Source organism: Lagenorhynchus albirostris, chromosome 20 (genome assembly GCF_949774975.1).
Source record: "Lagenorhynchus albirostris chromosome 20, mLagAlb1.1, whole genome shotgun sequence".
NCBI lineage: Eukaryota > Metazoa > Chordata > Mammalia > Artiodactyla > Delphinidae > Lagenorhynchus > Lagenorhynchus albirostris.
The window spans coordinates 13,609,272-13,635,172 of NC_083114.1; the positions used below are offsets into that span (position 1 = coordinate 13,609,272).

The following is a 25,901-nucleotide window of genomic DNA, read 5'->3' on the forward strand; positions in this document are numbered from 1 at the left end:
TCAGGACCAGTGACACACGGCCTGTAAGTCGGCTGGTGGCCGGGAGGGTGGGCAGTGCACAGCAGTGGATGATAATGGATTCTCACCCATCTCACCCACTTCCATCTGAGAGCCCAGCTGAGATCCTCGGGTCCCCTTCCCTCTGACCCACCTGCCCCTTTGTCACTGAAGCTGCTTTTCTCAGGATCCTCAAGAGTCTCCTTACTGCAAGTCAGCGCACACTTGGCGGCCTTGGCATGCTTGATCTCTCTTGGGTCTGATTCTGCTGACCATTCCCTTCTTTGTGGAACCCTCTCCCACCAGCTTCCAGGATCCTTCAACATCTGGTGTCCCCCTCGCTCCCTGGCAGCACCTCCTCGGCCTTCTCTGCCTGCACCCGAGTCACTCAGGCTGTCAGAGGCTCCCCTCCCTCATCTCGTTCCTTGGAGCTCCTCTCTGGCTGCACCCACCCCCTGGGCTGAGGACCTGGGTATCTATCTGCCCCCACCTTCCTGGGGCCGCTCACATCCTCACACCACCCCCTCCACATCTAACATGGCTACAATCCCATCAATTCAATTCTCCGAAGAGTTTCCAGGCCGCTTCCTCACTTCTGTCTGCACCATCTTGGCCTGGTTCAGCCTGGCCTCACTTCTCCCACCAGTCCTCCTACCCCATGGCTGGGGTCTCTCCTGTCAGTCCCTCTCCAACCTCCAGCTCCCACAGTGACCCTTGAAAAACCCAGTCCCTCCGGGGTCCCCTGTCCTGAGGGAGAGTGAGTGGCTCATGGCTTCCCCAGCCTCTCATACCTCGTTGAACTCTGGGTTTAGGGTTTTCTTCTTTACCGCTGTCTTATGTTTGGATTTCTTGTCCACATCTGGCTTCAGGTATCTGGAATTATAACCAATCAACAGGCAGAGAGTGAGAAGATACTGAGCACACATGGAGCCAGCAGGGCTTGGAAGAGAGAGATTCCCAGGCCTCCTGTTCATCCTAACCCTCGGATGTCCCCAGCACTACTCTGTGACAAAGGTGAGCAGTCAGTGCAGTGGGAGAAGCAAGTGGGTCCTTCATCACCTGGACCTCTGTTCACAGCCCATTCCTGATGTCACAGAGCCCCTCCATCCCCTAGGAAAGAGGATTTTCTTTATTTCTGGAAGTCTAATTTTCACAGCTCTCATTTCCCACCAGAAAAACATTTTTAGCACAGTTGGTCCCTTGCTAGAGCTCTTCTTTTTGTAATAGCAGATTATGGAGATAGAATTCACACGCTATAAAATTCATCTTTCTCAAGTGTATAACGCAGCGGTTTTTAGCATAGTAGCTGAGTTGTACAACCATTGCCACTACCTCACTGGAGCTTTGAGGAAGGGAAAAAGGTCTTTTGGGCAGTGACAGCAGTGCTTCCTGAAGGGAAAGAGGGAAGCCCTGCTTGCGGGCCAGCTCCCTCCACGGGCATCAGCTCCTTAGACTTTGATGCAGAACAGCAGTCTTCATCTGGGGCTCAGAAAGGTGGAGGGACTCACCCAGGGTCACACAGTTGCTCCGCACAGGGATGGTGCTCAGAAGCCAGGCCGTGTCTTTTGCAAAGCTTCTTTTACCCTGTCCCTGCATGGACACTAGTGACAATTGCCCTGCTCCTGCTGACAGGACCACATCTGTCTCACCCACCACCAGCTTCCTGGTATCCAACTTGATGCCTGGCACTGGGTGGGGTCAGTGAACATAGAAAGTGGTACCTTATTATTGCTTTTCTGTGCACTTTATAAAAAAGTTGTGATTGTTATTACATAAGAAATACTGGTTCGTTATAGAAACACTAGAAAATATGTATTAACAGAAGTTGGGGGTGGGGAAAGAAATGAATACACAGGTCTGCACAAAAGCCTGTTCCTTAGCAGCTTTGTACAGCCATCAGAAATTGGGAACAGCCCCCATGCACTTCAACAGGAAGTGACCTGACGGACGACTACTTGGCAATGCAGACCTACAGACCGAACTCTGGGCTCAGGCACCACGTGGCTGGCTCCCCAGAGCATTAAGTTATGTAGGAGTTGCCTTTATAAGTCAGTCTGGAAAAGGCAAAACTGTTGTGACAGAAAACAAGTCAAATGGTTGACTGGGGCCCGGGGACCTTTCTGGGGTGATGGTATCTGGATCTTAACCATGGTGGTGGTGACAAGATTGTATACTTCAGTCAGTCACACTTCAAAAGGGGAGAAACCTACTAGATGTAAATTATACCTCAATAAAGATGACTTTTTAAATAGGTTGGGGGCTTCCCTTAAACGCTTACCCAGAGATGGTGAATTTCTGCATTCCTTACAAGCTTCCACGCACTTCTTGACTCGTCTTTGCCTGTTTTACTTTGGGGGCGAGGAGGAGGGATGGGGGCGGTCCTGCACAGTGGGAGTGTCTCCCAGCCCTGCCTCCGGAAGGCCCTGAAGGAAAGCTATCCCAGGCTCCCTCAGCGCTGCACGGCCAGTGTCCGTCCAGTGATCCTCACGAGGCCCCAGCTAGGGGTCATCCCCTGTCCTGCCCCCAGGCCTTTGTCTATGCTGTCACCCTGCCTGGAGTCCCTTCTCGCCTCACCTCACCATTGCATGCAGGGGAGCTTCCTGAGGGAGCGTGGCCTCTGTGGGCAAGAAGTGCACCCTGGCCACGCTCCAGGGGCCCGCCCATGGCTGCTCACCCTCCCTATCAGCACTCCCTCCTGCCTTGGCCACCAGGGCTCAGGGAGCCTCCCTACCAGTGCCACCGCTGGTCCCTTCTGCACAGCAACTGCTGCTCACCTGAGGCCCCTAGAAGACAGCAGAGGGCTGGCGAAGGAAGGGGTTGCCCAGGGCAGCACAGCAAGTTGCTTTGAGCTTTCTCAGTGCCCCTGGGTGTGAGATGGAGGTGGTAACAAGTACTGCACAGGGCTGCTGGGGGGCTTCAAAGAGGCCTAGCACAGCCCTGGCACCCAGCAATTACTCGGTATGTGTTACTGATGATTGATTGTAACTATTAGCAGACCCTGAAGAACCGGATTTGGGGTCAGCTTCCAGCCTGGGGAAACGGAGGTAGCTGTCATCTGGGGTGAAGTTTATAAAAATAAGGGTGCCGACAAAAGGCCTTGGCCCATCTAGCTTTGCCCCTCAGCATCCTCCACCTCCACCGGGCACTTCCATGTAGCTCTCTTCTCAGGGCCCCAGATGCTCCGCTCGGAATCTCACCTGTGCCTTTATTTCCCCTACTTTTAGCAAAGAGAAGGCCCACGGTCCATGAAGGGGCCTTTCAGAGATAGGGAGCCCTGCGGAGGCCTGAGCAGCAGCCCCTGCAACTCACCCAGGGAATTTCAATCAGATGTACAGGTTTCTAGGCTGCTGGGGCCCTCCCTCTGATACACGGGGCCACCCACAGAGCTGCCTGTCTGAAAGGCCACGCTGACCCGGCCCATGGCTGGAGGGTGGGCCCAGCAACTACCACACCTGTGGCGGGGGAGCCCCAGGCATGGTGGACAGGCCCTGCCAGGGCTACCTCTCCCTGGCTGTGGGAGGTGGCTGGACCCTCTGTTGTACGAGCTGAGACCCTATTTTCTGGATAACACAGCATAAGCCCCTTGAATTCCTATCAACTTGGCAGGTGGGAACTAAGCCCAATTTAGAAATTTCACACCAGCCTTCCCTAGTGGCACAGTGGTAAGAATCCGCCTGCCAAAGCAGGGGACACGGCTTCGAGCCCTGGTCTAGGAAGATCCCACGTGCCGCAGAGCAACTAAGCCTGTGCGCCACAACTACTGAGCCTGTGTGCCTAGAACCCGTGCTCCGCAACAAGAGAAGCCAATGCAAGAGAAGCCAATGCAATGAGAAGCCCATGCACTGCAACCAAAAATAAATGTTAATTAAAAAATTTTTTCACACCATTTTGGCTTCAGATCATATTTTCTTCCATAAGAACATTCTAGGGCTTCCCTGGTGGTGCAGTGGTTAAGAATCCACCTGCCAATGCAGGAGACACGGGTTCAAATCCTGGTCCAGGAAGATCCCACATGCCGCAGAGCAACTAAGCCCGTGCGCTGCAACTACTGAGCCTGTGCACTAGAGCCCGCGAGCCACAACTACTGAGCGTGCACACCTAAAGCCTGTGCTCCACAACAAGAGAAGCCACCGCAATGAGAAGCCTGTGCACTGCAACAAAGAGTAGCCCCCGCTCGCCACAACTAGAGAAAGCCCAGCACGCAGCAACGAAGACCCAACGCAGCCAAAAATAAATAAAAATTAGAAAAAAACCCTCTAGCATCACAGTTACAGGTGGAGGCACCATCCTCCCTCCCCAGAGACAATCACTACAGTATCAACACTGGTGCCCCCCCCCCACTACAGTTTGCTTTGGGCTCAGCATAGCTCTGTCCACGTTCATTCACCTCCCTCATTTATTCTCTTCAACTGCATAGTACTCCACTGTACACAGATGCCACATTTTATTAATCTGCTAATGAACACTAGGCTATTTCCATCTTATTGCTATTAAGCAATGCTGCAAAAGCAGCTTTATGCCAGGGCCTGGGTCTCTAGGACGCAGACCTGGAAGGGAAATGATGCGGCCACAGGGCGTACGCATCTTTCTAGGTTACCGAGTATCACTTACTTTCCCTCCACTTTAAAGAGTCTAATTGTCTTCTGAGCTATTACAGCATTTCCGTTCCCAGTGGTCTCTGATCCACTGGAAATCACTGTCTTGCTAATGGTTGAAGTTGGGCCCCAACATTGTTTTTTGAGCAGAAAACCAGTAGTCCTTGTGATGGCCTCTGTCACCTGGGCCTCCTTACTGTGTCCTGAGGCCAGAACCATCCCTCCTTCTTAACTATCTTAAATCCTCTGTCCCTTTCCCTGAGCAGAAACACCTCCTTTCTGCTGAGTCAAATTCCTCCCCAAGTCCTACCCTTCAAGACAACCTCGCTACGTCCATCTTTTGTTTGTGGAGCGCACCGAAGCACAGACGGTGGTCACCAAAACACAGGCTTTATCCCTCTCCAAATGGCCACCAGCTCCTGCCTGAGCTAGGATCACAGCCTGTCCTGACCCAGGTTCACAGCTCTGGGGCCCCTGAATTAAGTCTCTCCCCAGTGCTACCAGAAGCCCCACCTGTCAGGGTTTGGTGGACCCCTATCTGTGTCTGTGGTACCGTAGAGCACTGCCCACACGTGCCCAGCCCTAAGTCCTGATGGAGTCCCTTCACTGGATCTCCTGGCCTCCTGTCCCCTCCTCCAACCTGCTCACAGCCTTTCCTGGGCCCCGTGACCACAGAGAGACCTGATCCAAACATCAGGAGATAACTGCTCTCTATCTGTGTGACTGGGCTGCCACTCAACTGCTATGGACGTCAGTTTCCTCATCTGAGAAATGGGTTTGGCCAGACTCAACCCACAGTTGCCCAAAGAGCGCAAAAGAGTATGACCTCGTGGGCACAGCATCCCCTGTGCTTCACACAACTACTTACCACACGGACTACTGATCTCGATGCATGGACCTCCCTAGTCCCTGGAGGTGAGAAAGTGGGGAAGGAGGTGGCTGGCCTGGGTTGCACACTCACATTTTCACGTAGGGGTCTGAGTAGCCGTTGGCGTCCATGGCAGCCAGGTGTGCGCAGCGCACGATGCCGACCAGCAGGCCCTGCTTCTGCGAACTGTACTTGAGGGAGATGAGAATGCGGCCCCGCTCCTCCAGGGACTTGTCTTCTGTCTTGTCCACCTGTGGGGCAGGTGGGTGGTCACTCAGCTGTCCTTGCCTGCTCCCACGTCTCCTGCAGCCACAGGCCCAGGCCAAACGGAGCCCGGTCCCTGGCCCCCTGGAAGGTGCTTCTTGGAGCGTCTTAGGCACATTCCCAACCCCAGGGGCAGCTAGGAGGCAGGTGGGGTGTGGCCTAGGCCTGCCCTGCCTAGCGCCTGCCTCGGATCAGACCTCAACTCCAGGCCTCACTGTGTGGCCTCCCCACCCCAGCCAGCCCACTGAGACCATTCCTCACCCTCCTGAGACCACTTGTTTCTACCTTCCAGCTGCTACTCACCTGGAACCCCTTTCCTTTACCCTCTGTCCACCCAGCCTGAGCCCTATGACCCCCAAAGGCCCCTCCTAGGTTTCTCTGCCAGGCTCCTCTTGCACTCGGTCCCTCTGCTCTGGACTGTTCACTGCCTGGCACTAAAACGGCAGCTTACGTGGCCCCTCATGGGCAGGGGCCATGCTTGCACCTCTCTGTAGATGGGGCTCCTGTTAGGTGAAGGAAGGACTACCTTCCCCAACTCCCACACCCAGAGCAGACATGGCTAGCTGATGACTGAATTCACCCTGAGCTCAAATGCAGCCTCAGTATCTTCTCAACACAGTGCTCAGGCAGCCTGTACCCGTGGCTCAGAGGAGGCGGATGAGATTTTTTAACTACCTGCCACTCGGGCCTAGGGCTCTGTGTATGACAGCCTCACTAAACCATGGCTCTTGTGGCAGCTGTGATGTGTGAAAATTAAACAGTATAAATGAGCCGGGATATTTTCAGCTGTTTTTTTAGGGTAGGATATACTTTGGATTGTTTCACATGCAGACCATTGAACTGGGCATCGTTCAGTATTTACGGAGAACGAATAAGGTTTACAAGGCTATGTAAAATCTAAAAGGTATCATCAAAATGAAACTTTACTGCCGATTGATTTTTCTGAACTGTACCCTTGTCATTGTGGGTCCCTGAACTGGACCAATGAGATCCTAGCAAATTCAAGCAAGGCTAAGCAAGTCCCTGATCACACCTGCTGCACAAGCATGCATGCTTTCACGCACATCCCCCCCGTGCATGAAACAGGTGCTCACACATGCATTCCATGCTCTCACACACTGCTCACACACAATTCACACACCACATAGGTGTTTGTTTATGTCAGGGATCAAAACTCAGAAACACAACTCCAGCAGGAGTTGGTGTTGCCTTTTATAAGTGACATATATTATTTGGAGAAACTGGGTCACCTATGGTTAGTGACTAATAATAAAATTAGAAGGGTTATCTCCATCACACAAATATCTATGAGTGGGAGAGAACGTGACGATGGAATACAATTTGCTCAACTTATGCAAAAAGACAGAGCTGGGTTTCTGGGAGGGAGGTCTGACCTCAGGTCCCTTGTTCCAGGCCAGGCTGCGCCAAGCAGGTGTCTCGGGGCCCTATGGGGGAGGGGTACAGGCCCTCGGGGGACAGCTGCTGGACTGTCCTCTTGAGCTTTCCCATTGCCCAGACCTCTGGTAGGGAACTGTCCTGGGGAGGGGACTGTGCCCTGAACACCATGCAGTCCCTGAAGGCATAGGTTTCTTAGGGTCCCGGGCCTTGGACCTCTTGGCCAACCCCTCCTGGCCCTTTTGAACTGGGTGAAGGCAGACCTGGGGAGGGGAAGGAACGGGGAGGAGAAGGGGGAGGGGAAAATTGCTCAGAGACTCTGGGAGGGCTCAGCTGCTGCAGACGACCCGGGGGCAAAATTGGTTTTGACGTTTTCAAACAATTGCAATTTCTAGGAAAGAATGATTTTCTGTCTCCTCTGGGTATCTCACAGGCACCTCACGCCTAACATGTTCCAGTTGTGCTCCAAGCATCCCCAGCTGCTCCTCCCATGGTCCTCCGCATCCCAGTTAATGACCCTTCATCCTCCCAGGTGCTCGGGCCCCAGGCCTGAGGATACCGATCTTCAGCCCTTCTCCTGCCTCCACTGCTGCCCCGCCTAGGCCTGGGTCCTGCTCCTCCCTCCACCCTGCTGGTCTCCCCGCCCCGGCCCTCCACTCCCTCCCATTCTGAGGAGCCTGTTAAGTCCTCAGATGCCTTGGCCCCTGCCTAGCACCCTCCTGTGGCCCGTCTCACTCAGGGATAAGGCCAGAGTCCTCCCAGCATCCCCAACCCCCAACCTCTGCTCTCAGCTCCCAGGACCCCCTCCCCTCACTCTCTCTGCCCCTCTCATTTGACCTCTCGCCTGTGCCTTCCACATGCTGGGCGCTTTTCCATACAGGGCTTTGCACCTGCTGTTCCCTCTGCCTGGAATATTCCCTGCTCGCCGGGTGAGCCCTCCCAGAGCACCCATCTAACGCATTGACTCCTCTCATGCTTTTTTTCTCGGCCCTGATACCTGCTGAACAGACTACCTGTTTGGGTCGTTTATTTCATTTTTTGTCTGTCTCCCGCCCAAACTTCATGAGGGCAGGGAGATTTATCTGTCTCCCCAGCACCTGCAATTGTGCCAGGCACATAGTAGGTGCTCAATAAATGCTCCTGGCCCTGCGCTCACGGCAGGGTGGGCCCTGGACGGCTGCAGAGCCCAAGACCGGAGGTCGTGGCCCACTCACCGGCAGCTGCTTCTCCAGGCAGATGCTGAACGTCTTGGTGTGGTTGGGCTTCAGCTTCTTGAGGGGCACCCGCGTCTCCCCTATGAACTCGTTGTGGCGGAATTTGTCCTCATCACACACCGAGATCCTGGAGGGCAAGGGGCCTCTCAATTTGCTGCCAAAGTCAGTGCAGATTTGCAGGCGGTGGGCCGGGGGATGTGGGGAGGGCCTGCCCTGTGGACAAGGCTGGGTGGGGTGGGGGAGCCGGCGGCCCGGGGTCTCACCCACCGCAGGGTCTTTCGGATCATGTCTTCGTCTGTGATCCCGTAGTAAGTGAGGGTCTCATTCCACGTGGGGTTCAGAGTGTTTCGGAGAGTTTTTGTTCTGAGCTTATTTGCCTGGGAGAGAGCAAAAAGGATCCTCTGAGTGTCAAAGAGGGTGATGGGCAATGTAATGGCCCCAAACACATCCCAATCCCCCAGATCCCGTGCATAAGTGCTCTTCCCTGGCAAAGGGGGATTAACGCTGTTGTTAATCAGCTGACTTTAAAATAGGCCGATTGGGGACTTCCCTGGCGATCCAGTGGTTAAGACGCTGCACTTCCAATACAGGGGTTTTATCCGGATGATGTGGGTGGGCCATGTCCCACGTCATCACAGGGCCCTTAAAAGTAGAAGAGGGAGGCGAGAGAAGAGTCCGAAGGAGCGTGACAAGGGGAGAAAGTCAGAGAGGCGACACCGGCTTTGAAGATGGAGGAAGGGGCCACGAGCCCAGCAAAGGGGGTGCCTCTAGAAGCTGGAAAGGAAGGGGAAATAGCTTCTCCCCTCGAGCCTCCAGAATGGAACGCAGCCCTGCTGACACGTGATGGTAGCGCAGTGGGACCTATGTCGGATTCGCACCCTGCAGAACTGGAAGGTGTGAGATTTGTGGTGTCGTAACACACCCAGTTGGTGGTCATTTGTTAGCGCAGCCCTAGGAAACTACAACAGAAGAATCCTGCCTCCCAAGTGCATGCCCAGGTGTGTGGCGGGGGGGGGGGGCGGGGGGGGCGGGGGGGAGGGTGTCTGCAGGAGGCGTGGTCTGGGCGGCTGGGAAGCCTGGCTTGGACCTAGATTCTCTCCCTCAGCCTCCTTGCCTTCGCTCAGGCTGGCCCCTGCCGGGAAGGCACCTCTCCTGGAGGACGCCTGGGGGCTGCCTCCCCTCCTTCCTCAGTGCTTCCAGAGATCGTGGTTCTTAGACTCCTTACCTGCCTTGCCCCCTTCAGACCCTGACTTCCGTAGCCGATTCCCTTTGATGTCCACAAACCGGCCCAGGCTTTGAGGTCAGACAGCCCTGGGTTCAAATCCCAGCTCCACCACTTACATAAGCTCTGTGGAACCCAGTGGGTTACTGACCCTTTCTGAGGGTCAGGCTCCAGGACGTAACACCACGTCTCTCTCAGCCTGGTTTGTAGGACCTTCTCTATAAGGTGCTCTGTGAAACTCTGCCCTACGAGGGAATCTATCCTATGGGGGGGGTCCCTAGGATTCAGCAGCCAGGTACTGCCGACTCGAGGTCCCAGGAGTCTAGAGACGCACGGTCCCTGAGCCCCCGAGTTGGGCCCCTTCCCCTGGTCGCATGGCCTTCACAGCCCTGGGGGTCCTCCCTGCAGCATGAGGACAGAGAGGCCTGGAGTGGGGAGCCTGCTCCTCCAGGTGTAGTGGGAGGTCCACTGCCCTTTCTCCCGCAGCCCTGCCTTCCCTTCTGGGATGGCGCCCCCGGACCAGGGGCAGCCCAGGCCCCAAAGTTAACTCAGGCCCCAGCAGCCTGTGGCTCCTCAGCCTGGGGTGGCCACCTGGGGGTGGGACCCCCCAGTTGGTCTGCAATTGTCCTGAGCAGTGTTGGGGAGGCCCTCTGCCCAGGGGGGTGCCCCCACTGCTGACTCTTCCTCTCTATCAGGTCACTCGAGGGCCAGGAAGGAACTCCCCCAACTTTGGCTTCTAAGGAGGCCAGGACTAGAACACCAGCCACTGGGCTCTGCTGCTCATGCTTCTGTGTCCTGTGTCCCCTGTCCCTCTGCCTCCACCCTGGTCTCTACCTGGAAACAAAGCTGCTGGACTCCAGTTGAGTCCCCCCTGGCATGGGGTCTGCCCTACTCAGCCCTTGAGATATCTGTGGGCTAGGGAAGGACCCAATTCTGAAAAGATGTGACCTTCCCTCCCATGACATTACAAATAAAACTACACTGAACTGTAAGACGTACGAAAGGAAGTCTCATCACGTTCTGATCTTCTAGTGCTGAAGGCCACCTTGATGCTTTTCGTAGAGAATTTAAAAAATGGTTTTTTCCCTCTCCTTTCATAGATGCACCTGTTGGGCTGGTCTGCTTGTCAGGTCATCCGGTGCAGGAACAAGGGTTCTGTAGTCAAATAATTTGGGCAGTTGCTGACTACTCCATCCCTCTTGTGGGGCATCACAGAGCAGCCCATCAACACATTAAAGGCTCTGGTAAATCCTGCAGTAAAGAAACCTGTTTAACGATGTTTCCCAGTGTTATCTGGCCACAGAACCCTTTGTTTGCGCACAGTATTAACATCCAGCTGAGAGTGTTTCTTTTAAAACGCTGGCCTAGAAATTCTCCCCGGGAGTTTCCCCAACTCAGCGGACAGGTGGTACTGACTCAAGTTCCCTGGGAGGCCTAGAGGGTGTGGGGGTGACTGGGTGCTCTGGGTGGAGGTGGAGTGAACCCCTCAACTTGCTTGGGCTCTGAGTGGGTGTGGGAGCTGTGGGCCTCCCTGGGTGCCCCAAGCCCAGCCTGGACCCCAGTCGCGGCAGGAGGGCCCCTTACCTTACTGGCTCCCGGCAGCAGGTGCAGCTTGACGTAGGGGTCTGCCAGCCCATTGTGGTCCATCGGCTTCAGGCCCTGAGCAGAGGAGAATGGCGAAGGGTGTAACTGGGGGCTTGGGGACAGAGCCGCCAAGGCCCCCAGGCACCTGGGTCAGCAGGCATCCCCGCCCCCTGGGCCTCCTGGCTGGGTCCATTCATGACCCTCTTCACAGAAGCAATCCTGCCCCACACCCCCAGAATGGGGGCGGCGAGGAAGGCTCCGTGCTGGTGCGATCTCCCCCCCACCGCCGCCCCAAACGTCTGGCCCTGGGCAGGCGACACGGGGTGCCTTTGTCAGATCGGACTCTTTCTGTTTTCCTTATCTTGGAGGCCAGGTGACTCACTTTCTCTGAATGAGGCCCTCGTTCTCCTGCTGTGGTCAGGCCTTTCCTTCTTCCCGATCACCCTTCTCCCTGCTCCCCGTGCACTGCGACTTCCCTCACAGACCCGAGGGTCCTTGTGACCCTCTGTCTGCTCATCCACACGCTTCCCTGAGGCCGTGGGAAAACAGTCTGTGTCCTGGAGACCAGGCTCAAGTTCTCTCTGGCTTTGCCACAGTCCCCTGCCAGTCTGTGTCCCCAGAGGCCACACAAGCTGGCCGGCCAGGGAGGGTCCCTCCACAAGATGGCAACCCTCACTCACTCCCCTTTTTTTTTTTTTTTTGGCAGTATGTGGGCCTCTCACTGTTGCAGCTTCTCCCGTTGCGGAGCACAAGCTCCGGACATGCAGGCTCAGCGGCCATGGCTTATGGGCCCAGCCGCTCCGTGGCATGTGGGATCTTCCCGGACCGGGGCACGAACCCACGTCCCCTGCATCGGCAGGCGGACTCTCAACCACTGCGCCACCAGGGAAGCCCCCCCTCACTCACTCTCAACCACCAGTCAAGTGTGCACAGCCAAGGAACTCACGGAACCATAAACAGGGGCCTAGGTTACCTCACGCTCGCTCCTGCTTGTGCTAATGGTCTATTCTGCTTCTGGGATGGCACACGGGGATGGAGGAAGGCAGCTGGGGCATGTGTGGGGTAGAGCTGGCAACCCCACAGCCTCATTCAAAGATGAGCTGCAGGGCTTCCCTGGTGGCGCAGTGGTTGAGAGTCCGCCTGCCGATGCATGGGACACGGGTTCGCGCCCCGGTCCGGGAAGATCCCACATGCCGCGGAGCGGCTGGGCCCGTGAGCCATGGCCACTGAGCCTGCGCATCCGGAGCCTGTGCTCTGCGTCGGGAGAGGCCACAACAGTGAGAGGCCCGCGTACCGCAAAAAAAAAAAAAAAAAAAAAAAGGAAAAAGACAGGCAAAGATGAGCTGCAAGTTGGCTGCTCATGACCAGCCCACCTCCCCCACCTCCCAGGGGAGCTGAGGCTCTTCTCCCCCGTCCCCACCTTGGTTCGGAGGAGGTCCCAGGTAGGGGCTGAGATCTGAGGTGGGGTCTTCCACCTTCCAACCAGCACTGCTCGGCTACTGGGAAGGGGCCCACAGGTTTTAGAGCCAGGCTGGCCGGGGTTCAGGTCTCAGCTCCTGCACTTATCAGCTGGGTAAGTGGATGACTTCATCTGCCTCCTGAGCCTCAGCTTTATCATCTGTAAAATGGGTTAATAGTCCCCACGTCTCAAGGTTGTTGGGGGAGTTGAGGAGGCAATGCTGATGCGGGGCCTGCTGGTGGGGCATTTGCTCCCCCCTTCCCCTAAATGCCGGGCCCCTTGGAAGATGCCGGAGAAGCTGCTGAGGGCGGAGGCATCTGAGCTGTGCTGGGAGCTGCCTGGGCTCCAGCTCTGCCCTGCTCCGTGGGGCTGGCTCCAGGACGAGGCTTGGCCGGGCGGCCCTGCATGCACTGTGGCAGAGAGGCAGACCTTCCCAACACAGGCCTCTCACCCTTTCACACGAAGGTGGAACTTTCCAGTTCTGCTGTGGATATGAGTGCCCATACGTACGTACGTACATACGTACGTGTGTGTGTGTGTGTGTGTGGTGCGGGGGTGGGGGGTCTGCTGCCAGGCCCTGTCCTGCAGGACAGCATTAGGTACTGAGCACTCACTCATTAAATGCTCACAGCCACCACATAGGTGGGGGTGATTAACCCTATTTTACAGATGAGCAAACTGAGGCAGCTCTGCTTACCTAGAGGGAGGGAGGCCAATCTAGGGTCCAGCACTGGGGCATCTGGCATCCTCCCAGGGGCCCCCGAGGGGCTCTGCCTGTCAGCCTCAGTCTTCCTACCCCCTGCGGCTCCTCCCCACACCCCAGTCCAGCCCCAGCTCCTCCCATGCCTGCACCGCCCCTTCCCCTGCAGAACTGGTTCTAAGCAGAGGATGAACTGGAGAATGTGGGAGCGACCATGGCTTGGGGTCCTCCCATCCCCCATCTCCAATGCCTTGAGTGATACAAACCCAAGTGGACACACGCATGTGCACACACATACCCCCCCCACCAGTTCACCCACGTAGCCCCTCTAGAGCCTGGGTAGGGAAGGCGGGGTACACAGCACAGGAGGGGCCTGGAGTCTGGGTGGGGAGGAGAAGGGACGGCTCTGGCCAGAGCAGCCTGGCAGCCAGTGCCCATTCCCAGTCCCCAGGCCTGGACAACCTCTACACAGCTGGGTGGAGGGAGAGGGGAAGGGATCTGCCGGGGCGTGCACCCTGCCTTCCACCTCAGCACAGCCGGGGGTTATCAGATTCCCAGCTCTGTGCCTAGGGCAGGTCTAGAGCCCTTTCGAGGAGGGCAGGGCGTGCCCTGCGTCACAGCCCGAGCAGCTCCCAGAGGAGGGGGCGGGGGCGGTGCTGGCCCAACAGGGACACTGCTCACCCCTGCCCCGGTGGCCCAGCCATGGCGGCCCAGGCCGGGTGGGGCACAGCCGGGGCCGAACCAGGCACCCCGCCCCTCTGGGTGAGCAGAGCCACGGGCAGGGCGGGAGGAGGGGCAGAGGAGCTCGCAGGTTGGGGTGCTGGTGGTGCGGGGCTGGGCGCGGGCAGCGATGCCGGAAGCTCCTTGCTCTGAGCCGGCCCCAGGCCCTTCCACGGCTCTACTGGGAGGTCTACCAGGCCGCACGGCTGCCCTTACCTTGCAGGAGAACATCAACTTGGGCACCTTCCTCCCAGGGGGCGCGTCGCGGTGTGGGGACGAAGGGAACAGCGTGGCTGAGAACACAGCTGACGGTGCCAGCCCGGGGCAGGACCCGCGTGGGGTTCACAGACGCCCACGCCTCCACCCAGAGAGCAAGCTCAGGCCGGTGCGACCAGAGACTAATCCCCCGCCTGGCGTGGCGTCAGCATCCAGAGCCTCCTCGGGGAGTCCGGAGGCACCCAAGTCCAACCCTTCCTCTTGGCCTGCAGGACAGGCCTGTCACCTCCCTGCCCGCCCTTCCCTCCTTTGACAGCTCCCCAGCTCTGGGGCCTCTGTCTCCTGAAAGCTGCCCCCCACCCGCATTCTCTCTGGCTTCTCTGTTCTACTCTTTCCCCTGAAAACCTCGCTGTAGGGGAGGCAGCTGCATCTCAGGAGCAGCTGAGATGACTGAAGCAAGAACTCCCTCCTCGCCCTTTGCGCACAGGTGGGGCCTACCTTGGCCTTGCTGATGGTGCAGTGGAGAGCGTTGTTCTCCTGGTCGTAGAGCAGGCTGAAGTCCAGCGTGCCCAGGGCGGCTGCAGACAGGGAGGGCTCAGGTCATGCCGGGCCCACACGGTGGAGAAGCGTCAGCCACCCCTGCGCGGCCGGACGAGGTGCCACGGTGACCGCGCTGACTGCCACCAGCAGAGCGCCTGCTGCGTACCGACCCCCCCCACCCCTGGGAAGGAGGCTCGGGGGCCCGTCTCCTCCAGACACCACGAGCGGCGAACTGAGAGTCAAAGCCAGGCAGTGGGCCCCTGACCCCTACGCCGTGCCTTGTGGCCCGTGGCTGGTCCAGGGTGGGGCCACATGTGCTACACACTCAGCTAAAGGGGTTCCTGTCCTCCTGGTGCAACCACTGGCCAGGGCTCTACACCTCAGCTCCCCCTGCCTCTTAACTGCCCCAGGAGTGTGCGAGACGGCAGAGGTGTCAGACTCTGCAGCACCGCAGGACCCAGCCCGGCCGACTGGCTGGCCCACTCACCGTCCCCCAGCAGCACTTGGGGCTGCGGCTCCCTGGTCTCCCCGGGCCCTCTGGAGCGCTGCGCAGGGTGTGAGGAGAGAGCTGGGCCCGCGGGCTGCTACCCCCAGCCTCTAAAAGGCAGCGAGTGATTCCCAAGGGCTGGGCAGAGGGTGCGGCAGTGATTGGATGCAGCTGCTGCCCTCGGGCGTGATCACAGGCGGCAGCTGTGGCTTTTCTCACGGACATGGTTCCCGGCCTGAAGGCTGGGATTGTGGGTGGGAGCAGACCTCAGGGGTAAATCTCTCCCCCGAGAGGTACACATTCACAGGATGTCTTTAGAAGCCCAGATGCTCCTTGCAGGCTGCTGGGCTGGTCAACTGGCATCTAATTCATTCATTCATTCTTTCTTTCTTTCTTTCTTTCCCAAGTGTTTACAATCTGCCAGACTCCAGGATTGAAGATATCAATAAGACAGGGTTCCTGCCCCGAGGAAAGCACAGCTTAACGGGAGGAACAGATGAAAAGGATTGGTCAAAACAAAGTCTAGTGGGCCAGGACTGATGGAGGGTTCAGGGGGGACGCCTGGCCTGGATGTGAACTGGGCCCATCAGGAAAGACTTCCTGGAGGAAGCGACACTTCACCTGAGCCATGCAAGACGAGTAGGGCTTGGCCAGTGCACCTTGGGGCCGGGGGAAGGGGCATTCCAACCACAGGCCAACCCAGAGGGTGGGGGGACGGAGTGGTTGGAGTGATGCTCGGGGGGAGGCCAGGGGTGCCCAGTGTGGGTCTAGAGCAAACCACAGCCTGCTGGCTGAGTCCAGCCACTGCTTGTCTTGCACCCCAGCTCCTAACACAGGGTCAGGCACACAGCTCAGTGTCTCTGTCGTGGTCTCGCGGGGACACCCGTAGGGTGCGAGACCTGCCCTCTGACGTCTGACCCTGGGTTCATATCCTGGCTCTGCACTTCCTTGCTGTGTGACCTTAGACAGTGTATCTAGCCTCAGTGTGCCTCAGTTTCCTCATCTGCAAAGTGGAGACACAACAGCATCCACCTCATGGCATTGTGCTTTAACACCGGGCCTGGGGTACAGAAAGTACTCAGTAGATAATTATAGAAGGAGCGTATCCATTTAGGTGATTTTTCTAGATAACTGTACTTGCCCCTCTGAGACACTTTCTGGAATGAACTCATTCCGAATTGGATCACTCCCCTCCCAGCCTTCGTGAGTAGAATACACAAATGGTCACTTACACTTTTCGGAATAACCTGAATCATTGCTATGACTACGGTTACTGTTCTGTGTGTCAGAGTCCCAGCCCAGACACAGAAGGGCATGTGACATGATTCCTCCACCGAGGGATCCCAGGTGGCCACTCTGTTTTGAGGTTTTCTTCATTTTTTCCGCCTCCTCCTTTGCCGTCAGCTTGAAACTCCTGTTAGAGTACTTGCCTCTGGTAGCACAAACAGCTCTCTCTCCTATTCACTAGTTACTTGGCTCTTCTATGAAACCAGGTGAGAATACCTGTTAAAATTGTGTCTAAACTAAAAGTCAATAGGCCATGGGACTTCCCTGGTGGTGCAGTGGTTAAGAATCAGCCTGCCAGTGCAGGGGACACGGGTTCGATCCCTGGTCTGGGAAGATCCCACATGCCGCGGAGCAGCTAAGCCTGTGCACGACAACTACGGAGCCTGCGCTCTAGAGCCCGTGAGCCACAACTACTGAGCCCGCACACCACAACCACTGAAGCCCACACGCCTAGAGCCCGTGCTCTGCAATGAGAGGCCACCGAAATGAGAAGCCCGCGCACCGCAGTGAAGAGTAGCCCCCGCTCACCGCAACTAGAGAAAGCCCGCGTGCAGCAACGAAGACCCAACGCAGCCAAAAAAAAAAAAAAGTCAATAGGCCTTGAGTGGAACCTAAAGTCCTTTTCCCTGAGCAGAGCATGCGTGCTTTAGTCCAGGTGTATCCGGCCTTTTGCTGCCTGTATCCTAGCTCCCCTCTGTGCGGGTAAGCAGGTGAGGTGCTGTAAGGGAGTGATCTATCAACACGTCTGTAACAACTAACAGCCATGGGCCCGAGCTTCTCCAGGCCCAGGCTTTTGTAATAATAGTCTCTAAAGCTCTTGGCTTTGCACGACATTAAATCAGTCTGCTGTTCCCTTCAGACCTAACCTGTGGCTTGTGCCCCCCAGACATTTGCCTCCTGAGGGCAGGGACCATGCCTCGGCCACACCTCTGACACCAGCAAAGAGCAGATGTTCAATCCACGCGGCCAGTCCATCCAAACCAACTCATTCTCCAGCTTCTCACGGGAGCAGAGGTGTGATGCTCATCTATTAAAACAACACAGTCCATGATCTCTGCCCGGTTCCCAATTCCAGAGAAGGACAAGCTGGCAGACAGAGTCCCCACTGGGAAATTCAGCTCCAGGCGGGGAGAGGGGTCCCTTCCACTGGCTCTACAGACATCCGTGTTTAAGGAAGGCCCGAAGCTGCCCAGTGAAACCCACACCGGTATTCACTTCCCAGGAAGGAAGAGCAAGCCCAGTGCTGCCCCAGGATGGGATTGATGAATTGCTTTGAACTCCAAATGCAAGTTTTATAAGAAATAATAGTCTATAAATAGAAGCTCAGTCACCATTTTTAGAGACTTGCCGGTGGTGGAGCTCTCTGAGAGAGCTCATCGCCCGAAGTCTTTATTCCCTATTTGGAGAAATGAGGCTCAGAGAGGGGAGGTGATTTGGTCAGGGTGGCACAGCAGAGCCGGAAGCAGAATCCAAGCCTCTTCACTTCCATCCTGAGAGCTCCCGCCTTAAAGCTTAGTGGCTTCCGAACATTTTTTTCTGCCTCTTTGTTTAGCTGAACTCTTGAGAGGGTGGAAAGGAGAACAAAAGAGAGAATAACAGAATTGCTCTCGGGGGTGTGGGGAGCGGGAAGGGCTCAGCCTCCACCCTGGAGGAGCCTCTGAGTTGAAAACCCCCCTGGGCTTGCGCAGGCCAGGCGGGCCCTGAGGGCAGGTGAAGGTGCTTGTCTGTGTGAGCCACGGGGTCCTGTCCTCCAGACACTCAAATCACACCTCCTGGCTGAAGTTAACATCCTTGGATAAATAATGAGTCTTGGTCACTAATGGGCCTTTGAGAGTTGTCACCAGCTTGTTGATAATTATAGAGCTTTAATGGGGCTAATTCAGAGAAAATCAAGCTCCAGCCCCCATCAGTTCCTCTAAGGCAGCACATCCCTCTGCTCTGCTGACGGAGACTGACAGCATCATTTTGACCTTCGTTTGCACCTGGACCTTCCTCGCCCGTACACCCTTGGGAGGAGGAAACCAGCCCTGGTTTTGTTTTTTTAAGAAAAATGTCAGCCTCTGAAATAGTTTAAAAACAACAACAACCACACAAAAAAAAAACCATGGCAAGAACCACAGAAAATGATCAAGCCTGCGTCGAAAGCATTTCATAGTTGGGGAAACTGAGACACTGACCAGGCGCTGCAGGGGGTACAAAGAGGAACGAGCCACACATCATATAGCCCTGCTTCTCGGGAGCTCAGAGGCAGAGGGTTAGGACTTTTATAAACCTATTCGTTTCCCTGCTTTACATTGTTCAAAAATTTTCCACTGCCACCTGGACTCAGTTCAACCTCCTCGGTGTGGCATTCAAGGCCCTCTGTGATATGACCGCTTCGGCCTCACCATCAGAGGCCTTTTCCCCTTGCTCCAGCCACTCGACTCTTCCTCCTTGCACTAAGCCAGGCTGCGTCCCCCCTCCTCCCAGCCTCAGAGCGCCCTCTCTGTGGGGGAACTCTGCGCGAGCCGGTGCTTCCCATCTGGGCTCCTGACTCCCTGTCCTCACTGCTGGGCTACTTGTGTGTCGCGGTTTCCATGAACTCCCTGATGGCAGAGATCGTGTCTCAGGCATGCTGGAACCTCCACACTCAGCATAGTGCCCGACACCTAGTTGGTCTTATAAGGTTAAGTGCATAGAAATACGGTCCGGGTAGCATATGACTTGGCTCTAAGGAAAGGGAATCGCAGCCAGTGGGTACGGGGAAATTATTCGAGCCGAGGGACTTCTGGGCAGGCCTAACAGCGATTCCTCCCCTCCATCCTTGCTCCAGGCCTCTGTGGGGATCAGTCCTGACCTAGCCCAGGCTGAATCATGCAGGTGTAAGCATGGGCAAGAGATGTAATTCTGGCCAGCGAGACAGAAGGGCAGATCTGCTGGGGACTTCTGGGAGAGGCTCCCTCACTTTTGAACTGAGACATGGGAGAGGAAACGGATCCTTATCAAATTTAGGATCTTACTGTTACATGTGATGTCTGGACCTGCAGCAGCCACTTTGAACCATGAGGGAGGTCAGCCTAAGAGGAAAAGGGCATGGCCATGTGGAAAGACAGAACCATCACCACTGATGCTGCTGACGAGCGGCTGCATGAATCTACCCCAGCACCCCATGACCTCGACACCCCTCACTGTTTAAGGCACTCTGAATTTTTTTCTGTCGCCTACAACCCCCAAATATCCTAGTCGTTACAGCTTTGAAGAATGGACTGTTTCCACAGGTGGAGATTGGGTGGGAGGGCATCTCAGGCAGGGGAGCAGCACACGGAGGGTGGGACATAGGACCCATTGGGAGGGCAGCAAGCAGCGGAGTCCAGGTTAGCCAGGCTGCGCTGTGGACCACTGGGAGGGGAAGGGCACTGGGGGGACACTTCCAATTATAACGTTTCTGCATCTTCTCCCCATCAGCGCTCCTCTATTAGATCAATTTGGAGCCTGTCAATTTTGTGCTTATGCCTTGAGGTGATGGGCTTTAAAGAGAAGGAAAAAAAGGCCGAATAAATAAACAGCACTTCACTCTCGGCCTTGGACAACAGAGCAACCGTCCTAATTTCTTTTTGTTAGAACAGACATAATCCAATAATTAGGGCAGCAAATAGCATAACCCTGGCTAAAGCTGTAATGAACCATCTGGCTTGAATCATTCAGGCTTATTGGAGGGATCTGGTTGTCAGAGCTGGGACGGGGCTAAAGCCTGGAGTATTGGGCAGAGAGCGGTTCCACCCCGGAACCTGGTCCCCCCATGGGCAGGAGCCAAGATTTCTGTGCTCCCATGGTGGGATGTTTGTTCGGCCGCTGAGGGGGTCTAAGCCCAGGGTGGCTGCCCCTTGAAGGGAACGAGGGGGCCAAGCTGGCCCTGGTGCCAGCCACACACCGTCCTCCTTGGCTCTTTTCAGCAGACTGCCCTGGTGACATGGGTGTGGCCAGCCCACGGTTCAGGCTGGCGAGGCTGTGTCAGACCTTGTACCGCTGACCTCAAGTGTGTCTGTCCCCTGGCAGGACAGTGAGCTCTCTGGGTCCGGGGCCCCAGCCCTGTTCCCTCTGTGCTGCTAGGAGAGTGTTCCGTGAAGGACTGCTGAGTCGATGGACTGAAGATGGGGCACTTTCGGGTCCCCTCCTTGCCTGTGGGTTCAGGGACAGCCAAAAGAAACCACCAGATTTCTCACCTCTTAGCCGTATGTCATCAGAGGGCCCTGGGTGGCACCAGGAGGGCCTGAAGCCCAGGCAGAAGCCCTGCCCTGCTCGCTTGCTCCCTTGGCATAGCAGGAAAGAGGCTGGAAATGGGAACAAGTTCCTCACCCCTTCTTCTGGAGCTGGCTGAAGATTCAGGGCATGCAAAGGGGTGACCTGGGTCTCAGTTAGGGCCTGCCCAAAGACACAGCAAGTGAGGGGGTGCACCTTGCCCAGGGTGCCAGGAGCTGGGGGGGGGGTGACGATTAAGGGCACAGCCTGGAGGGCAATAAGCTCTCCCGACCGTTTCCCCAGGCTGGCAGGAAAGTGGAGGGACGCCAGACTTCAGCCAGAGGGCTGTGGTCCAGGCCCTAGAAAGTGCAGAGCAGGCAGCTTCCCAGCACAGGCCCGGCTCCGAGCGACCCACTGTCTGACAGGCCTCCTCCCACTTGCACCTCCTGGGCCTCCCTAGGTAGGGTGATGAGAGGTCGGGCCCCACCTCTTCCCGCAGTGGTCACCCCCACTGTCAGCTTCCAGAGGCACATTTTATTCTGGGGGAAACTCCAGACCCCCAGCCTGAGGCCCGTGTGGGCATTCAAGCCAGACGCAGCCACCCTCGCTGCGCTGCGCGGGGGATGGGACCCGGCGAGCCTGGGGGAAGTCGGCGAGCGACCCCTGCCCCGGGAAAGGTCCACCTCCCAGGCAGGGCCGGCGTCTGACTCGGGTTTTCCAGCTCTGAGAGTCACGCGGCTGGGGCTACAGCTGGGCTGGGGGCCTGGCGAGCAGCGCTGCCCCCATCCCCACCCCAATCCCGCGTAAACCCATCCCGCACCGCCCGGCGACCTCTTCGTTCTCGGTTTCCCCTCCAGTCCCGGCGCGGGCACCCTCAGAGCCTAGAAAGGCGCCAGGAGCGCCAGCCGGCCGGGCCTCGGCCCCGGAGGCCCCGGGAGCCCTGGCGCTTGCCTAATCCCTGGGGCTCGGGGCTCAGCCCCGGAGGAGGAGGCGCGGGCTGGGGTGGGGGACCCTTCCCGGCCGGGAAGCGGGTGTAACAGGTGGGCGAAGGTCGGCGGCCCGGTCGAGCGCAGCGGCGGGACCAACGGACGCGGGAGGAGGAATCACCAAGGTTTCTCCAAAGGACAAGCGGCCCCGCGGTCCCCTGGTCCTCGGCCCCCCACGCCAGCCAAGCCGCCGCGCTCTGCGGCCGCCGGCCCCACCAGGGAGGCCGTCCGGCCCGGGCCCCGGGCGCCCTCTTCCTCTCGCCCAGCCCGACCCTCGGCCGAGGGGCCGATCCGCCTTGGGCTCCGGAGAGGGGAGCGACCACGCGGCCAGCAGCAACTGGTGTCTCCCCGGGGCGCAGTTCCGCCCTGCCTGGGAACAAAAGCCGCCGCCCGCTCCGGGGCTCCCGGCGGGAGGGCCGAGAGGGGGCGCGGCGCGGGCTCCGGGGAGCTGGGCCCCGGAAATGGGACACCCCCGGGGGGCCCCCAAACTTCCCACCTCTCCGATCTGCTCGGGGGCGGTGTCGGGGCTGTGTGTGCCGGGCGCGCGGAGAGCGCACAGCGGCCGGGGGCAGCGACACAGCGAGGGGTGTGCCGGGGGAACCGAGACCGCAGGGGATCCGAGGGCGGGCGAGGTCGGGAGCGAGAGCAGCCGCGCAGGGGCGGGGGCGAGAAGCCGGCGGGTGGGAAACTTACTGCAGTCGTCGGACTCGTAGCCGTCGGCGTCCGGCTCGTCCTCGGGCAGCTTGGCAGGCGGTCGCGCCGTGCTGCGGCCGGGGCCGGGGCCGGGGCCGGCGCCGTAGGCTCCAAACAGCTGGTCCACATCCTCGTCGTCGTCGCGGGCGCCGTCGGAGGGGCTGCGGCGGCCCGCGCTGGCCGCGGCCGGGCGCGCGGGGGCGTCCGGGGGTGCAGCGGCGCGGGGCCCGGCGTCCGGCGGCAGGCCCCGCGGGAAGCGGGGGAAGTAGTCGGAGATCTGCTTGATGGGCCGGATGGGGCCGGGGCACACGTCGATGGCCATATGCTCCTGGATGCTGATGGTCGCCTTCTCCCCGCGCCGCCGGAGGGTCATGCAGGCAGCGCGGCCCCGCCCGGGCGCGGCCCGGCCAGACTCGGCGCGGCCCCGGCCCGGGGGCGGCTCAGCAGGCCCGGCTGGGAGCGGCGGGGGCTGCGGGCATCGCCGGCAGCGCCCCCGGACGGCCCTGACGCGGCTGCTGCCTGCTCGGCGGCGGCCGGCGCGAGTGAGTGCCAGGGGCCGGCAGGCAGGGGGCGGGCCCAGCCCGCGTCACCGGCAGCCGCCGAGCAGTGCGAGAGTGCGGGCGGCGAGGGCGGCGCGGCGCGGAGCGAGCTGAGCGGCGCCGCACTCACTCGCACTCACACCGGCGCGCACGCCGGCCCGGGACCCCGCGCGCGCACACCCGGCGGGCAGGGCCACCGGGCGCCTTCCACTCACGCACCGCAGGACCGGCGGGGAGCTGAGCAGGGCCCCGCACCTTCCCGCGCGTGCCCGCACTTTCTGGGCTCCGTTCACACAGGACACATACCGGTGTGCAAGGACACTCCCAGCGCACAGAAACATGTGCAGAACTGGGCGGAAGCTCCCACTGCTCCCACCTGCAGGGCACACGTACCTGTACAGAGTTGCCTGAGGCTGCGGTGGCACCGTATATCCCCCAGTACATACACATCCCTAACAGTACACACAAACAGCACTCGTCGAGGTGGTCAGGGGACCCAGGGCACCCCTGTCCCCAGCACACCTAACAGGACATACGAACACACCCAAAAAGTGATCAGGGGACTCAAGGCACCTCCCAACCCCCAATCTAGCAGGACACACGGCCACACTCTAGGAGTGTCGGACAGGATGCTCACACCCGAGCGAGACATCCACAGCTGTACCAGCTCCCTACTGGTACAGTCTGTTCACCCTTCCTCTCAGGTCCCATACAAACACACTCTGTAACCAGGAGTCAGTCTCTCACTTGGTCCTTGGGTAGGTTGAGTGACCCAGCCCCCGCCCGCCCCCCATGGGGACAGGGTGGGTAAGGACCTTGACCATAAGTCGTGGTCAGGAGAGGATGAGGGCAGGCAGGGCTGGGCATCCCCAGGGAACGATGAGCGAGGCAGAGGTGGAACGGCAGGGTGTGGCCAGCCCACAGGCTCAGGCTTCCCACATGATCGGATAACCAAACAAATGCCCAGCCCTGGCTGCTGTCCTGCTTTCCCAGGAACAACGCTCTGTTGGGAACGGCTGCTGCTTATACAGGTGTGTCCCCAGAAAGCCCTGGGCACCGACAGAATCCTGTTCACTCTCTGGTTCCCACTGAACGCCAGAAATGCTTATCTTCTTGGCTGGGTCCCTTCCAGGAAAACTGAACGCAGGACCCCAAGCCTGTGCCCCTCCACCCACCATAACCCCTGTGGAGGTGTGGAGAGCAGAGAGAAGAGAGAGGAGGCCTCGCCGTCATTACTTCCAGTTGCATCATTCTGGCAGATCATTGGCTCTCCCTGAACCTCAGTTTCCTCAGCTGTGAAATGGGGCTACTGCCAACCTCACAGCATCGTGGGGAGGCTGCATCTAGCAGAGCATGGCAGGTAAGAGGTGCTCACCAGCGTCGGCCTTCTCTTCACCCTTCCCTTCGGGAGATGAGACTCATTGGTGAGACGTGGTGGAGATCCACACGTTGTTTCACGACAAGTCCTGAAATGGATGGTGAAGGTCACCACCCACCCTCGAAACCTACGGTATACTCTGTCGGGAGCCTTCGACAGCTGTTATCTCACTGATTCCTTTTATCACCCCACGATGTAGGCAGGGTACAATGTTCCCATTTTGCAGGTGAGGAAATTAAAGCTCAGACACAGTGACTTGCCCAGGTGACTGCTGGCCGGTGGCAGAGCTGGGGTCCTGACTTTTTGGGGGCTTCCACTGCCCCCATCCCCGCCTCTCCCTTCTCACCCCGAGAGAGCAGAGCTGGAAACACAGGTAAAATCTTGCTCCCCAGAGCTCTCCTTGAGGCTTCTCGAGCCCAAACTGAGGAGGAACAGAGAGGGGGACCAAGGGTCTTAGGGGTTACAGTAGGAATGAACCAGCCTGGGGGCTCCCTAAGGACCATCTGGGATGCTGGTAGGAGAGAAATTCAGCCTAAGAGTCAAAGGCCAAGGGAGGGACAGGAGAGCCTGGAAGCCTACCACAGTGAGTGGGTATCCCATTTCCAGGAATGCTTAAGGGGATTAGTCCTTAAATAGGCACAGAGTGACATCTGTGCTAGAGGTGGCTGCACCACAAAGCGATTACGTAATGACACAGGCACTGAACCATCATTTCCTAATTCATTCACTTGAGGAGCACGAGAGTGTTGTCACCCTCTTACAGGTGGGGAAACTGAAGCTTCGGGAGGTATAGTGACTGGGAATGAGAGCCTGGATATCCTGACCCTGTGCCCCTTTGATGGCAAGGCTCTACCCGTGAGTTCACTGGGAGTGGGGACAGAGGGGGCTGATCACTTCCTCCTGGCTTCCTGACTTTCTGTGGGTCTGGCTTTCTGGAAGATCAGCCCCCGGCTCTTGGCTCTGCAGGTGCTGGCTCTGGGGAGGGTCTGGAAGAAGTGGGAGTGGTGGGCCCAGCCTCAAAGCATCCAGTCAGTGAACGTCAGGATGACCACTGGAGAAACACGTGGCGTATCTGAGGCCAACACCCAACAGGGAGTCTGAAACACCCCACATCAGGCATTGTGACTTCTTTCCTGGCTGAGAGCGACCGGTAGGTGAGAGGCATTTAGAGGAAATGACCTCTACCCTGCACTTGGCCGGACGTCCTTGGCTGGCATCTCTGGCTGGTGTCCGTGTGCCCTGGGAGGAAGGACCCTCCCTGGCCCTGGTCTAACATGTACCCCCAGTCTCCACCCTTCCCTGATTACTGGAGGAGCTCTGGGCTTGCTGTGCTGATAGAAGTTTCTCTGTATTGATAGGAAATTTTAACCCAAACCAGGGGCTGCTGGAAAAATTCCAAGCACTTCCTGTTTGATGGAGAGGGGCCTTCTGGGGGCCCTTGTCCATTCATTTCTCTAAGAATCCACACCGTAACAAGTATTTATTGAGCACCTACCCTGTGACAGGCTCCAGGCTGCGTCCTGCAGGGGGCCTGATGGT

The 25,901-nt window shown here is 57.9% G+C and overlaps 1 protein-coding gene and 1 long non-coding RNA gene across 6 annotated transcripts in view; one reads left to right on the plus strand and one right to left on the minus strand.

Moving 5' to 3' along the window:
- The window catches only part of LOC132511789 (uncharacterized), a 26,128-nt gene extending 23,850 nt beyond the window's left edge, over window positions 1-2,278 (plus strand). For all 4 annotated transcript variants that reach the window (XR_009537742.1, XR_009537741.1, XR_009537744.1 and 1 more), the window contains one exon: window positions 867-2,278. This is a non-coding gene — a long non-coding RNA (uncharacterized LOC132511789). The remainder of the gene's footprint in view (window positions 1-866) is intronic.
- Window positions 1-22,863, minus strand: part of DOC2B (double C2 domain beta) — a 23,916-nt gene extending 1,053 nt beyond the window's left edge. For both annotated transcript variants that reach the window (XM_060135398.1, XM_060135396.1), the window contains exons 1-7: window positions 22,446-22,863; window positions 14,733-14,812; window positions 11,140-11,214; window positions 8,601-8,710; window positions 8,334-8,460; window positions 5,554-5,711; window positions 789-870 (exon numbers count right to left, since the gene is read on the minus strand). In XM_060135398.1, coding sequence (XP_059991381.1) covers window positions 789-870; window positions 5,554-5,711; window positions 8,334-8,460; window positions 8,601-8,710; window positions 11,140-11,214; window positions 14,733-14,812; window positions 22,446-22,818 — 1,005 coding nt within the window. In that variant the 5' untranslated portion in view covers window positions 22,819-22,863. The remainder of the gene's footprint in view (window positions 1-788; window positions 871-5,553; window positions 5,712-8,333; window positions 8,461-8,600; window positions 8,711-11,139; window positions 11,215-14,732; window positions 14,813-22,445) is intronic.
- Between the last annotated feature and the right edge of the window lie 3,038 nt (window positions 22,864-25,901).